Below are 16439 nucleotides of genomic sequence, written 5' to 3'. Positions count from 1 at the left end.
CTGGGAAGGGAGTGACCCAAGGGACCCCTTCCTAGCAAGAGTAGCTGAAGAAGACTTACACTTCTACGGCTTAGAAGTGGAGACAGACGTCCCCGATGGTGGGGGGGATATTGCTCCCGAAGTAGGTGGTGCAGGAGCAACATGGAGGGAAATGCACCCCACCATCAAGGCAGCAGATGTAGTCTTCCGGCTCTCAGAGGTGACTGGGGTCGGCAGAACTGATTGTGCCAGAACTGTTGTAGCGGCGTAAGACAATGTCATACACACAGGATGCAGGCGTTCAAATTCTCTCTCAGCCTTAGTGTAGGTCAGTCAGTCCAGGGTCTGTACACCATGATTTTCCTTTCTTTCTGGAGAATCCTGCAGTCTGGCAAGAAAGGCGAATGCTCTCCACAGTTGACACAGACGGGAGGCGGGGCACATGGCGTATTGGGATGTGATGGGTGTCCGCAATCTTGACATGTGACACTGGAAGTACAGCGGGAAGACATATGGCCGAACTTCCAGCACTTAAAGCACCACATTGGAGAAGAGATATACGGCTTTACATCACAGCGGTAGACCATCACCTTAACCATCTCGGCCAATGTATCACCCTTGAAGGCCAAGATGAAGGTACTGGTGGCAACCTGATTATTCCTGGACCCTGGTGGGCACGCCGGACAAAATGTACACCTCGCTGCTCTAAATTGGCACGCATCTCTTAGACTACAAAAGAAGGTCCCTGTGAAATATGATATCCTGGACCACATTTAAGCTCTTACGGGGCATGATGGTTACAGAAACATCCCCCAGCTTGTCACAAGTGAGTAATGCCTGTGACTGGGGACACTGTTTTGATCAAGACTGACCCAGCTCTCATTTTGGACAAGCCCTCCACCTCCCCAAACTTGTCCTCTAAATGCTCAACAAAAAAACTGAGGCTTCATTGTCATGAAAGATTCCCCATCAGCTCTCGAACATACAAGGTATCAGGGTGAATAAGATCTGCTGCCATCCTTAGCTTGACATTCCTCCCATGGTGTGGCCAGGGAGGGGAATGATTTTGGGTCGTACTTCTGTGCGTTGAATTGAGCTCATGAACGTTTAGAGACTGCTGGTTTTTCATCACCACACCAGCAAGAGATGATGGACTACGCTTCATTGTGTGTCATCCGCCCTGATGCCACCCACTCCAACCAGGGGTCCTCCCCACAGGCGCCACCCAGCTGCAGCAAAGGCCACCTGGCAGGATGGTCATTGCCGGGAGTCCCAATGCCCCAGGGGGATGGGAATCTACTCCTTGGCATACTTGGGACTCAACAGTGCAGGCACCAGCAGAGCAACCCCTGTGTGGTAAGAGGGCTGCAACCAACAGGTCACATGGCGGCCTCACCACAACGAACTTGCTACCGTGCTGGATATCAGGTGCAAAGAAGTCCATGGTTATAGTCTATGCAGAAATCTATAGTCCATGGTGGAAAATGCTCCCAGGAAGGTGTCCTCGCCCAAGAGATCGAGAATGAGCGGGACAGAAATGCGACGACGAGAAAGTGGACTACAGATCTCAATGCACGATGGACACAACACGCCATGTAAGGTGCCCTTCACCAATTGGCTTGCTCTTCAGAAAAATTTTGAAGAATGGAGCTCAAACCCGATGGGGGATCATCACATAAAGCCTGATAGGTGAGAGTTTCTTTTTAGTCACCTCTTATGACAGGCAAGAATACCTTGGGCCTATTATAACCCCCAGACCCACACGTGGGTCTCTGACTGGCTGTTCACTAAAACAGGCTAATTTTGATTGGTTGAAATAAAAGTCTCTCTGAAAGGCTGTTCACAGCTAGAAATATTAAAGAACTGGTCTGAATAAAAGTAGCTGCTATTGACTGGTGTTATACAAAAAATTGGATACATAGCTGCTTACTGCATATTGATGGTGTATTTAAGTTGACAAAATAATTTTTTGTGCATGATGCCTTTAGTGTGCTATCTTGATATTTACCATATTTATAGTAACATACTGGACCAATTAAATATATTTTTTTCAAAGAAATTGAAGATGGGGTGCTTTAAGATTTCAAGGTCAAAGGTAAAGGTCAATGACCTTTAGTATGAAAATTCAGAAAACTGCCATCTGGCATATCAATGTGAAGGTTTATTCATTAGCTTTCCAATGGTGCCATTTTCATTGCTGTAACTGAATTAGGACCAGAATTACAGTCATTTATGTTGTGACATACACATGTAAATTTAGCACAAAATGCAAACTTTCCAGACCTATAACCTTCTTAAGAGCTGTAACACACATCTGCAAATTGGTACTTTCCCATCTCTTATCTGGGTCTTTGAATGCACTAAATTTGAAAGAAATCAGAGGGCATCAGGTTGAGGTGCACTGAATTGATATGGAATGACCCAAAATGGTTCAAGAAAATCGCCAAGTCACCATCAGAGAGGTTGCTGATGATGTTAGTATATCCTTTGGCTCATGCCAATAATTTTTTCAGACATTCTGGGCAGGAATGTCAAGCAGCAAAGTACAAGAGATGCACCACCAAAGTTAATTAAAAAATTGTTGAATTTTAACTGAAAAAAGTGTCCCATACACACTGCTCACAAATTGCTGAACGAAGTTTCCAATGATCCAAAACTTCTAAAGAATGTTATAACAGTGATGAAATAACTGGAAAAAAAATCGAGAAGTTCAATCACGTATGAAGGTTATTCTCACTGTTTTCTTTGAATATAATGGGATAGTGCGCCATGAGGTTCTGCATTATCACTGTACGGTCAATAAAGAATACTACCTGGAAATTATGCGCTGTTTGCATGAAGCAATCCACAGAAAGTGACGAACTATGCCAAAACCATTCGTGGAATCTGCATCATGATAATACTCCCACTCATACCTCAGAGCACGTTCATGATTTTTTGGCAAAAAGCAAATCCTCAGCCAACATTTTCATCACACACGGACCCACGTGACTTGTTTCTATTCCCGAGGCTGAAGACAACCACGAGAGGACAGCATTTTGACACCACTGATGAGATAAAAACAGAATTGCTGAAAGAGCTGAACACCATAATGAACACTGAATTCCGCACGTGTTTCCCAGATTGGGAAAAGTGCTGGTACAAGTATAGTCAGTCTCAGGGAGATTACTCTGAAGGGGACACATTTGATGTCAATGAATAAATAAAGATTTGTTAAGAAAAACAGATATTCCCATTATTACTTTTTGATCGCATTTTGTATCTTCCTTTCTTTGTAGAGTCTGTGGAGAACCTCTCTGTTCCTTATTAGTTCACCTAATATTCAACATTCCTCTGTAGCACCACATCTCTAACATTCTCTTCTGTTCTGGTTTTCCCACTATCATACAATGCTTTGACCCAATCTAGGACAGTTGATATTTTTCAAAAATTTTGACGTACCAGTCTATAAAAATATCTGCTGCACATTATAAATATACTGCCAGTTTTTGAACTGTATACTTAAGTACTGATTTATTATTAGATATTCTGTACTTAACAAGCTAGCAGCCTTCTCATCCCCCTTAAAGCAAAAACTGAAAGGAAGACAATGCATGTGCATGCTTTTCGATAACCACTTTGTAAACAATTGTAAATGCATGTAAGTGGCACAATAAAAGGTGTCCGATGGGTCCATTTTTCAGTTTCGTCATGTATTTGATTTGTCCTGAACACTTCATGTCGTCTTCCCTGTTTTTTATTTCTGCAGACACCAGCAACCTAGCAGTTGCAGTGTCAAAATTTCATGGCGAAGTTAAATGTTTCTGTTTCTGTTGGTAGTGCTAAGAGTGAATGCATCAGCATGTCCCCTCACATGGCACCACTCAGGCAACAACCAATCTTTTCATTTAGATTTTTGTTCATTTTCAGAAACTGTTTTTAAAGAATGCCGATGTAGAGAAATAGCACTTTTTTTTTAAACGCAAATGGTATGCTATTTCGTCACATCGGAAGCCTTGTTATTCCATTTCCATGGGTATTTGACATAGTGCCCTAGAAATGCACAGCATATGTCAATGTGGTATTCAAAATGTTCCCACACTGCAGCGAGGGCGTCTTGAGTTACAGCGTCCACAGCTGTTGTTATGCAATGTCTCAGTTAATTCATTGTTGTTGGTAACGGAGGCACATAAACATAGTCTTTTACAAACCCCCATCTTTCCATTCAAATGGAATGTTTCCTAGTCACTAAATGCTAAGTGTGGAAGTAAACTGTCACCCTCCATCTTGCCAGAAACAAAATTACAGAACACATGTTGTGTGTCACCTTCACGAAGAGCTTGCAGTAGCTGAATTTTGTATGTTTTCATCAGGGGCATGTTGAGCAGTCGAGCTGCACGGCGAAGAGATTTCTGCAGACTCCTTGCGAAACCATGGGGGATGCGTTCAATCTCTGTGTTAGACACTTGGGGACAGCCTGGTGATTTACCTTTACACAAACTACCTGTCTCTTAGAACTGTTCATGCCATCGTCTGTCTGTGGTGTAGGGGGATCCACATCATACCTAAGTGAAAGTCATGCTGAACAGTTATTACTGACCCACACTGCACAAAACATAAAAACACAAAACACTTTCTGTTGTCCCATGTTTAGTAGAACTGAAGTGTGCACACACTGCTGCTACCTAGCAGGAACCATGTAAAACTCTATAGAGTGTTTGTCTATTTTGTGATAATCAATTATGGTAAGTTTTTAACTTCTCATTTCTCCTACTTCTCATTACTTTTGTCTTCATCCAGTTTACTCTCAGTCTACATTCTGTATTTATTATGCTGTTTATCCCATTCAACAGATCTTTTAGTTCTTCCTTACTTTCAGAGAGGGGAGCAATGTCATAAGTGATTATTATTATTCATCCTGAATTTAAAGCACACTCTTGGATATTTCTTTTATTCCCATCACCACTGTTTCTTCAACATGTAGACTGTAAAACAGGGATGCAGTCTTTCACACTATTGTTCACCCTTTTTAATCTGAGTACTTCATTATAGTTCATTATTAAGTCTCTGTTCCTGTAACTACTGTGTCACCTGTCTTTTCTCAGAATTTCGAATATTTAGCACCATTTTGCATTGTCAAACACTTTCTAGTCCGACAAATTCTGTGAGCATATCTCGATTATTCTTCAGTCTTGCTTCCATTATCAAATGCAACAGCAACACTGCCTCTGTCTCTTTGCTTTCCGTGAAGACAAACTGATCACCACCTACGTGTCCTAAATTTGTTCTGTATATTATTCTTATAAGCAGTCTGGATGCATCAACTGTTAAGCTGGTTGTGCTATAGTTCTTACTATCTTCGGCATCGTATAGATGATATTTTTGCAAAAGTGTGGTACATCACCTGTCTCTTGGAATTTACACATCGAGATGAATAGCCACCTAGTTGCGACTTCCCCAATAATTTTAGAAATTGCAATGTTATCTATCCATTCTGCCTTATTCAATCTGAAGCTTCCAGAGCTTTTCAAAATTAAGACTGACATTGGATCCCCTCCAATTTCTTCTACCATGTCATCAGTTAAGTCTTTTCCCTCATACAGGCCTTCCATATATTCTTTCCATCTACCTGCTGTTTCCTCTGTGTTAAATGGTGGGACTCCCACTGCACATTGCAATATCCGCACCCTCAGTGAACTTCAAACATATCCCGTCGTTCCTTAGTACTTCAGTATTCCAATTTCTTCCTGATGATTCTCTTAAACTTCAGTTTACTTATCGTTACTAAATCGTGATCTGAGTTTATACTTGCACCTGAGTGCAAGTTACTCCAATACCTGTTCTTGAAATCTCTCTCTGACCATGATGTACACCAACTGTCTTCTCATGGTATTCACTATTACCATACAAAATTTACTGCAATACTCAATTAGCCTCTCTCCTCTTTCACTCCTACTGTGAAGCCCATTTTCTTCTCCTTTAACCCTTCTATTCCTTCCCCTAAACCTGCATTTCAGTCCCACTTGATAAGATTTTCCATCTGCGTTCAGAGCATACAAGTTGGAAAACACATTTGCAACCTGTCATACATTTTTGTGATTTTGTACTTACCTACACACTATGGCACTCAGTTCAATAGATCTCAACAATAACTTAATAAAGTCTAATTATACCCAATATTGCTGTACTTTATAACGATTTGATGCCGAAATCATGATAGTAATATAAAATAAAGAAATTTGTAGAGCCAAATAGCAGAAATATCATTCAAACATGGTTGGAATTAGTCAAACTCTTACTAATACCTGCATTCTTAAGTGTGTGGGACCCATACCAAATAGGACTAACAGGGGACACAAGATGAAGGGCAGCAAAAATGAACACGTTTGGTTGACCCATGGGAGCGCATCACAGAGGTGCTGAAACAGCCAACTAGATGAACAATAGAAGAAAGAAATTATCCCATGAAAATCTACTCATTATGTTTCAAGAACCAACTTTAAGTGATGATCTAAGAGTGAACTACAACCCTCTATGTAATAGTGTCACAGAGCAAAACTGTGCAACGCCAAAGCTCTACCACCTTGGCTTTATGGATTACCAATGGTACATGAGAATAATGTTCCATTAAGAATGACTGTTAGCACTCTGGCTCACCGACAAAAACTGGTGGAACACTTGGACCCTCTGCTCCAGCCGCTCATGGGAAAGACTGACACATACATAAACAATTCAGGACTTTTGTTGAGAAGCTGAGGAAATGAACTTGGACAAAACAACATCCTGGTCAGCTTTGATGATGATTGTTTGTTTACAAAAGTGCCTCTCAGTGACACTCAGGAGCACATCACTTCCATTTTACATACGACATTACCAAGCTCTTTCATATATGTTCACCATGAGCTATGTGGAATGGGAACGTCTTTCAACAGCTGTAAGGCACCACCTTGGGTAGTCCACTTGACCTCCTTCTTCATGAAACATTCTGAAGCAGATGCACTGGACTTAGCACCTCGTAAATCTAAGGTGTGGTACAGACACATCAATGATACCTAGGTTGTGTGGAGGCATGGTGAGGAACAGCTTGGTGACTTCCTAAGACACTTGCAGAGCCTCCATACAAACAAAAATTTTAACACAGAGATACAAAAGGCCAGCTACCCTTTCTAGATGGGCTGGCCATGAGGGATGGTGAAAATCTGGGACACATCATGTATCGAAAAACGACAACAAGGAACAATACCTACAAGAACTGTCAAATCGCCACCCAAGCCAATTAATATGCTCTTGAAGTGAGCAACACAAATATGTAAGCTGCACCACCCCAGACAACATGTAACACCTGGCGACTGTTATGAGGAGCAACGGGTACTGCACCACTTGCATAATAAGTGTCAAGAGTCAATCACTCTGCTAAGTTACATATAGGAAAAAGAAATGTTGAGTATGGCCTTTCTGCCACATATTCCCAGAGATGGACAGAATTGCCTGTATACAGCGCAAACATGGCATAAAGACTGTTTATAAACGACAAAGATGATCAAAGAGCGTCTCAGCTCGGCAAAGGAGAAAAGGGACCCACTTGCAATGTTGGGAATATACGGCACACCTGCACCTGCATTAAAGTCTATGTTGGAATGACTGCAAAATCAATCTACACAATGATCACCAAAGTGGCATTGCAGTTTAGGGCAGGTAGAGAATTTGGCTGTGGCAGAGCATGGGCTGCGTGAAATCGGCAATATAGTAAAATTTGCTGACACGGAAGTTCATGCTGTAGAGAAGAGCTTGTTCAGAGAACCAACAGAAATACACAAACATGACAATATCTCCATCAAGAAAGAAGAAAGTCTCAAGATGAATGGATAATGGAGTCCCAGGCCGCAGTGAATGACTGTTGTAGGTAGCAGCGGGAGAATTGCAGAGGAGAAGACCACAGAAAAGACCTTGGACATTGGCACACCAGGTACATAAAAATCAGCAGCCGTGAACTCGACTCCAACATACCAACAGCAATGGAGGGCGACACTTTTGCAATTGTCAGTCAGTAATGCTGACGAACCATCAAGAAAATCATTGAACAAAGATCAGCTAAAGAACCCGACATGGAAGGCAACAGGCAGTTTGTCAGTCTTACGGCGATTGAAAAGACAATATTAGTCGCACTAAAATATGCACAGAGGCATTTAAGCAATCATCATTTCCTTTACTCCATACTTGAATAGAACACAAATGGGGCCCTAGTAGCTGGTATAACAGTAAGTACCATCTGCTATGCACTTGTTGAGTATGGATGAGGATGAGGTTATAGATGTGGAACTTACCTGCAGCTGCAGGGTGTTGGTGGTGGTAGGCACCCTGGTGTTGATGAATATATTGAACAGCAGCAGCAGCCTGTTGAACAGCACCCGCCTGCTGCACGACATGGTGAGGTGCATGGGCATGTGGGGGTCCCAGCTGCTGTGTAGGAAGGATAGGGCACACCACAGGGAAAGCATGTGGTGGCGGGGGAGGTGGTGCCGGGCCCGGAGGGTGGGGCCCCTGAGGAGGTGGGGGCGGACCCTGCTGGTATCCCGCGGGGCCGCCAGGAGTTCCAGCCGCTGGTGATCCTCCAGGATGGTGGTGGTAAGTGGGCGCGCCCTGCGCAGCAGCGGCAGCAGCTGCTGCTGCGTGTGCATGTGGAGGCCCTCCTGGGTTGCCGGCTGCTTGTGCAGGTGACGGGGTGCCTGGGCCGCCACCCGAAGGCGGCGGCGGGGGAGGTGGCGCATGGTGGTGAGCGTGGTGGTGGGCGTGGTGCGGGTGATGCGGATGATGTGGGTGAGGTGGTCCGACAGCTGCCGCGTGAGCGGCCGGCACATACTGCAACTGGGGACCAGGTGCCGGCTGAGGTCCCGGGGACTCGTGGTGGTAGCTGACTGACGTGGGAACAGCTCCTAGGGGCACAACACCACCTCCGTGTTGTGCCACCATTCGAACCATCTGCAAAATATTTTGTCTATTTAGTACTGATACCTAAATTATGTCATTAGTTGTTTATTCAAACATCAGCAAATGACAAAATGATGGAAATTGTACTACTGTTACAAGTCCCCTCCAAAAATCCACTTATCATAAACACCTGGTTCCTTACTTACCACTTTAAGCTGGACCAAATTGAGCATGTGTATTTCGTCTATTCCTTGTAAACATAATAGGTGCTTCAAAGGATGCTATGTGAGATAGGGCACTGATGGAGCTTGAGTCGTGTCATAGATGTGGTGTGCGTGTGGTCAACGCCAATAAAAAGGATTCGGTGTTAGTAACTTTGCAGTATGTCATCTTTAGAAGATGGTGATGGGGCTTTACTCAATGTTAACTGACATAAGTCTACTAAGGTGAACAAACAAGGTCGTATGAAGTGTTTAAAAAGTTCAATGTGTATACTGCTTTCCTTTTATTTTTTTCGAGGAACACACTACCATTCAAACCATTGTGGCTGAAATTTCATGTGCAATAAGGGAATACCCGCAGACTGAATATTTATGATTAACTCAATAAACCTGGGGAGGGGTGGGTTGAGAGGGGGGGGGGGGGGGAATCAGCTGATCATTATAGGAAATAATGGAATCTACTAAACTGTATTGATAACATTGATGGAAAGTGCATCAACATGAAGATAATGATAATTTAGAACAACACATTATTTTTAGGTGCTTCAGGTGCAGATGGATTATTTTTAATGATAAAATTAATGTTGGAAGATGATGATTTTAGGTGAGGGGCACTCAACATCACAGTCATCAGCACCCTGACAAAAAGTCAGCACACCAATCTCATAGGTGGAAACAAAGGCTGAACTGAAAGTGGCACACCACAAACCTCACAGTGGTGGATGCTTCCACCAGAGGAGAAAGCCATGTGTTAAAGGGCTATGTCCAATGTGTAGCCTGGTAAGCAGAACCTTCTTCCGTGGTGAAGCTGACATGAAGTCAACCTTGCTTGTGTGGTTGATTTCTGTGACCACAGTTTGTTTTTTGTCACCTTTAACCACTCAGTCTCCGACTGATGCATATGCATCTGTCAGAAAATGAATGGTGGTGTGCAATTGCATGGGACATTGAAGGACAACACCATCCTGACATGCTTTCTTGGCTGCTTTGTCGGGTATGTCATTTCCCTGTGACCCGATGTGGCCTGGTACCCCGCAAAAAGACCACCACCTGAGCCGCTGTAAGGAGCCATGGATGACCTGAATCAGCTGGTTTACTTTATATATTTGGTGAAGTGGAAGAAATACCATTGACATGTGATCTTGCAGAGCTGAAGGCATGAATATTTTCTGTGGTTGGATTGTATTTGAAGTTCTTCAGAGCAGTTTGACTGACTAATTGCCAAGTGACAGTTGGCATGCCACCAAAGTACAGGGCATTGTCTGAAGTAGTTGCTAGACTGGGGATGGACTCTGCGGCAACCTGTTGGCCCCAACAAATGATATAGGCCACTGTCTCCTGTGCAAAATCCTTTTGCTCCAAAATATCCTGTCAATTGTACTGCAACCAATTTGCCCCTTGGACCATCCATTGTAGCGGTCTCCTTTCGACCACCATTTGAGTCATTGGAATGTAAATCTGTAACCACTTCCCACTGAACCAAGTCTGCAGTAGCTGGGAAGCAAAAGCAAAACTCAATGGCCGAAAAAGATCCTGTCACTGTGGAAAAGTGTGTCATCTGACCTGAGTTCAAAAGGTAAGTACTCTCAGAACGGATAAGTGGCTCGATGATTCGACACCTGGCTTAATTGGTAGCTGAGCCACGCAGCATATGGTACGCATTTAAGTATTCCACAAGGAAGAACGGGTGCAGGAGTGACTGGAAGAGTTATGTCAGTGTGTGTGCGCATCCGAAGGATCATGAGTGAAAGATATAAAGAACACACTGCGATGTAAAATGGCACTAGAACTTCCACAGCAACTGCTTGTACGGCTGTAGTAAGAGGGAAAAGAGATGAGTGGCACCTGTTATCAATGGAAACAGCCACTCCACCTTTAAACTTGTCTCCAGTAACATCGTGCTTCCTGTAAGAGTTTTAACTCCTTAATGCAGGTGCATCACTGACTTTCAAATGAGTTTCTTGTACGCAGGTTCAGAATGGTTTCTCCTGAACCAGGAGCTGTAATTATTCCAAATGAGATTGGTATCCATTTAAATTTCATTGCAACCCAGAAGTCCCTATGGGAGCCATTGATTAGGGATGGTTGGTGTTGTCTTTCTCCCACAGAGGTGGTGATTTACCTAGATGGTCAGGGGCAACATTAGCTGGTGCCCGGGCCTCCACTTCCTCCAAGTGGAAATTCATACCCTCAAGAGTAAAGACCCCATCTGAGCGGAAGAGAGCTCGTCAATCCTAAAGTTTAACTGCCACTTTCTTCGACTTTGAACTACTTTTTGAGGGACTTTTTCCTCACTTATGGAAGGAGTTGGTCATTTGGGTTGAGGGAATGGCTTAGTAGGCTTTTGATGGTGGGCAGCGGTTTGTGGCTTAGGTCGTAAGCCCATTACTGATGGCTTACGAATGATTTCTGGTTCAAGTGTAGCTTTTCCGTCACAGGTGTATATGCCCGTACTTTAATCTGTGGTCCGAGTTTTTGTGGAGGCATCACACTTCGCAACTGGCTTCTTAAGGGCCGAAGTAAAAAAAAAAAGAAGAAGAAGAAGAAGAAGAAGAAGAAGAAAAATGGTTCAAATGGCTCTGAGCACTATGGGACTCAACTGCTGTGGTCATTAGTCCCCTAGAACTTAGAACTACTTAAACCTAACTAACCTAAGGACATCACACACATCCATGCCCGAGGCAGGATTCGAACCTGCGACCTTAGCAGTCGCACGGTCCGGACTGCGCGTCTAGAACCGCGAGACCACCGCGGCCGGCAAGAAGAAGAAGAAGAAGAAGAAGAAGAAGAAGCAGCAGCAAACACTGGAGGTTGCATAGCTCAAAGCTTTTTTTTAGCTTCACCACAGGATATGCATCTCGTGACTTTCAACTCATAATTTTCCTTTTTCATCGCGAACCTCAAACTTTCTGCTCCATACCGGGTGATCTGTGGAGAAATCTATACATTTTGGAGAAAGTACAAGACATGCCTATGTCATGAGCTGAGCCTTCACAACTGCCACACATTGCCTTCCCATTACACCCCATAGTGCTATAGCCAAATTTTTGACATCTGAAGCATCGCATTGGGTTAGGAACAACCTGGCGAACCTTAAGATCGACATAGCCTGCAAGACCGTGTTCAGGTCATTCTGGAGTGCTAAACGTTAGAATAAATGTTGCAGATTCTTCCAATGTTGCACTGACTCTCCTCTCTCCTCATATAGTTCTGTACTTCCGTGATGCTAATATATTCCGACAATATTGTACACCGTCATTGCAGATGCAAGAATTGCGGTCACATGTAATATAACATTACTGGCCACTATAGCCTGGTAACGGTTGTGGCAATATGTTCCTGGGCAGCAGAATTGCCACAAAATGGAGCAACAAGAGTTAGTGAAAGTGATTGCACCTTCCCTCCTTTTACATTACATAAGGAATAATGTCTGAAATAAGAGAAATTGGACTTTGTGGATGTGGTTTTTTTTTTTTTTTTTTGTTACACACTTGTTCTAGAATTTCACCAGATTGTCAAAACACCATTTTTGGTCTAAGAACAGCAAAATCCAATAGAAATATGAGAGTATATATACCAGTTACAATTCAACTGGAAATCACCTTTCAGTTTCCACATACTGGTAATGGATACAAAAGTTTAATGTACCTATTTAAAGTTCAATATTCATTAGTAAGTCTCATAGTACTAAAAGTATGCAATACTGTGGAAGGAGTGAAATGTTTCATTAGAGGAAGTTTGAAGTAAGAACTGTTTACAATATCCATTACTGCTTCAAGCATGTCTCGTAGTATGAGACTCGTGGCATCAAATACAAACCATATGAGTGAAAAGCCACCTGAGCTTCCACTCTTCGTATGCAAATTTTTTTGCCACACATTTGGCGTTGGTTCAAAGACCTCTTAGTTTTTTTCCCTATGTTTCATCAAATATGATTTCGACCCAGACCCATGACTGTAGCACTCTTGATAAGAGAAGTAGGAAACAAGGTGAGAGTGAGAGGGGGAATATTTAAAGAGATAGATATTGCCCTATAATACTAAATACTTTTCACCCTTTATGGGAAACACTAGTATCTCATCAGCAATGTGACAGTAACTGCCTTCTGCAACATCAGAGTGATACTGTCCATCCATTCCGCAAAATTGCCGCCTACTGCAGCCTCATTGTGGAAATGCCGATGGCTATTGTGGCCAAATATTGCTGTAGAATATGGCCTACTTAAACACACCTTAAGTCACTCAGCAGAATAATGTAGGGCACCTTATTGAGAATTCGCTTCAAAAGCAAGAAAACCAACAGGAACCAACAAACATTGCTATGGAGTTGAGAAATCTGTTCTGTAATTTCTTTCACAGCCCAGGAGGACCATTCTCTTTTCAGAACAAAGTATGTACGTACGAGTACATAGCTACATGACAGACACCTAAATGATACGATACTACATTAGATCCAGCAAAACAATTTGTTCACGGGTTTTATGGAAAGTCGTCTTATTTTCTTCTTCTTCCGCAAATAATGTAAATAAATTTAGATTATCGTACCTGTTCCTACATTCAGTACTAAAGTTCGCGCCATGTAGGAAGGCAGCCCTATTAACAGCCTTTCAGCCATTTTGGAGACTCAAGAATGAACTGCAGGAGCACGTGTCAGAAAGAGAACTGTACAAAGATTAGTAAAAAAAAGCATCGGAGCTGTAGGAACCTGAGGAAAACTTGTTTTCATGTGACTTGGAAAGTATCAAAATTGCAAGAAACCTGCAATACAAATGGATGGTTTTGACTATGATATTTTAAAGTGCTCAATGTTTGAAATGTACATAAGCAGGGAATACCCAGCAAAAAAAAAAAAAAAAAAAAAAAAAAAAAAAAAAAAAAAAAAAAAAAAAAAAAAATGTTACCATTATGCCTGAGCAGATTGGCTTTAAAGGTAGCACTTCTTCAATGCAACGAATTTTAAGAGATGTTGGTTTCAAATATGTTAAGAACAGAGCTAATTGAAACAAGCAACACAGAAGCAGCACGAATCATGTCCCTTATAAAGGTGCAAGATACAAGAAGGGAGGTAGTCCTACATTGGTGTAGGTCAGTAGACTCAGAACATACAATTTAATTCCTGTAAAAGTTTCATGTCAATGGCTACAGTGGTTCCTGAAATACAGGGATACCAAGTAACTAAATTTAACATTGTCGGGATAGGGCATTCCAACTCCCCTTAGATCTTTGGGAAGGGTATGTCAAAAGGGAGATGACAATGTTGCCACAAGTTTCCCCAAGTGAAATTCCCTGATATTTACCTGATTTCCAGACAAGTTTTTGAAATGCCAAAATGTACTACAATAAATAAAATGTCGATAAAATGGCACACTGTACAACGTACTTGTGGTGAGACAGTCGCAATTCCTGAAATCCATCACTTTGGCCTGTCCATTGATAAACCATGAAAATACCCTGCATTACACCACATACAGACAGACCTGACCTGCGGACAGATCAGTGAGACAAGATCCGACAGGTAGGGCCTGCACATTAGTGGGAAACGACAGGCTGCAGAGCGGCAGGCCTGATCCGTTAAATATACTCACAGAAATGACCTGTGGTTTTTGCCCATCGTGGAAATCCACTCATGTGGCCAGCTACTCATGTGTTACAGACTCAATGTTGATGAAATGAGTCTGCGGGGATCAATCCATGCAACGGATATAACTTGCGCAAATGATCCGAGAATCAATACTAATGAGGACAGGTAGCAACTCGCCATACAGATGATTGCTGAGCCACAGATAGGCATGTAGAAAAGACAATCACACTCTCAGAACTAACTTTTGGGCCATACCCTTTGTCAGAAAATGAGATCACACACTCATTCACACAATCACACAAATACAACTCATGCACACGTGACTGCCATCTACGACTGCTGCATCAACAGTCTCTCAGAATCAGATCCAAACAAACCACTCTGTATGCCTCCCTGCCACTCATTGGCAACTGGTAGGCTAGCAGCAAGAAGTGGTGGCAGCACTGACTGCAAGCTGAGGGGAGGGGAAGGAAGGGGAGTGGAAGGAAGGGGAGAAGCAGTAGGAAATGAGTGAGTAGGGAAGCAGGGCCTGTTTGCAGCTGTGCCCAGCCAACGATGATGCATGACATCTCAGTAAACAAACCATTTCATCTGCTGAGACAAAAACATGATTTTTCCAGTGTTTTCTTCAAATTTCCCTGATTTCCCGGGCATGTATGAAACTTCCCGATTTCCAGAACTTGTGGCAACCCTGGATGAGCATGAGAACAAGATCTAACAACAAGTGAATTTGTAACATTCAGAATATGGAATTTCAGAAGTCAGTGAGTGGTAGGGAAGCTAGATAATCTGAAACAGGCAATGCATAGATTCAATTTAGATATACTTAGTCCTCTATAGCGTCTCATTTCAAAAGCTAGTCTCTTCTTGTCAGAACTGCTTATAGCCACATCAGACTTCCTACAAGGCTACACTACACAAAAAATACTCCCACAAGATACTTCTTAACACTGCTATTAGATGTTAACAAATCCCTTTTTCTCAAAATTTTTTCCTTGCTGTTGATAGTCTGGATTTTATATCCTTTCCATTTTGACCATCATCAGTTATTCTGCTGCACAAAAACTAAAAGTTGCCTACTTTTAGTATCACTTCCTAATTTAATTCCTCAGCATCATCTGACTGACTACAATCTATTGTCCTCATTTTTCCTTGTGTCAATATTCATCTTATAATATCTTTTCAAGACCCAACCCATTCTCCGTTCAACTGCTCTTGCAAGTCCTTTGCCACCTCCGAGTTTTCCTAATGATACTGGAATTCTGAAAAAGTTATTATTTCCCCACCCTGAACTTTACTTCCCTTTCCAAATTTCCACTGGTTTCCTTCACAGCTTTATCAATATACAGATTGAATAACATCAAGGGTAGGTTACAATCCCTTCTCAATTCTTAACTAAAGCTTCTCTTTCATGTTCTTCAACTAACAACTGCAGTATGGTTTCACTCCCTGAATTTTATCCCTGCTGCCTTCAAAATTTCCAAGTGGATACTCACTCAACACTGTCGAAAAATTTATCAAAATCTACACACTCTACAAACATAAGTTTGCTTTCTTCAACCTATCTCCTATGTTAAGTCCTCTCATCAGCAATGCCTCATATTTCTACCTTTCTAAGGTAGCCAAACCTATTTTCCTTCCTCAAGTCAGCTTCTAGCAGTTTTTCCATACTTCTACAAATAATTTGACGAGTATTTTACAATTTTGATTTATTAAACTGATAGTTCAGCAGTATTTACACTGGGAGGGGCT

The 16439-nt window shown here is 42.4% G+C and overlaps 1 protein-coding gene across 1 annotated transcript in view; it reads right to left on the bottom strand.

Moving 5' to 3' along the window:
* The window catches only part of LOC126285302 (ataxin-2-like), a 107637-nt gene that overhangs the window by 21007 nt on the left and 70191 nt on the right, over positions 1-16439 (bottom strand). Inside the window, exon 12 of the mRNA XM_049984593.1 lies at positions 8283-8937. Coding sequence (XP_049840550.1) covers positions 8283-8937 — 655 coding nt within the window. The remainder of the gene's footprint in view (positions 1-8282; positions 8938-16439) is intronic.

Source organism: Schistocerca gregaria, chromosome 8 (genome assembly GCF_023897955.1).
Source record: "Schistocerca gregaria isolate iqSchGreg1 chromosome 8, iqSchGreg1.2, whole genome shotgun sequence".
Lineage (NCBI taxonomy): Eukaryota > Metazoa > Arthropoda > Insecta > Orthoptera > Acrididae > Schistocerca > Schistocerca gregaria.
Note: the sequence above shows the minus strand (reverse complement) of the source record. Positions and strands in the feature narration are given on the sequence as shown.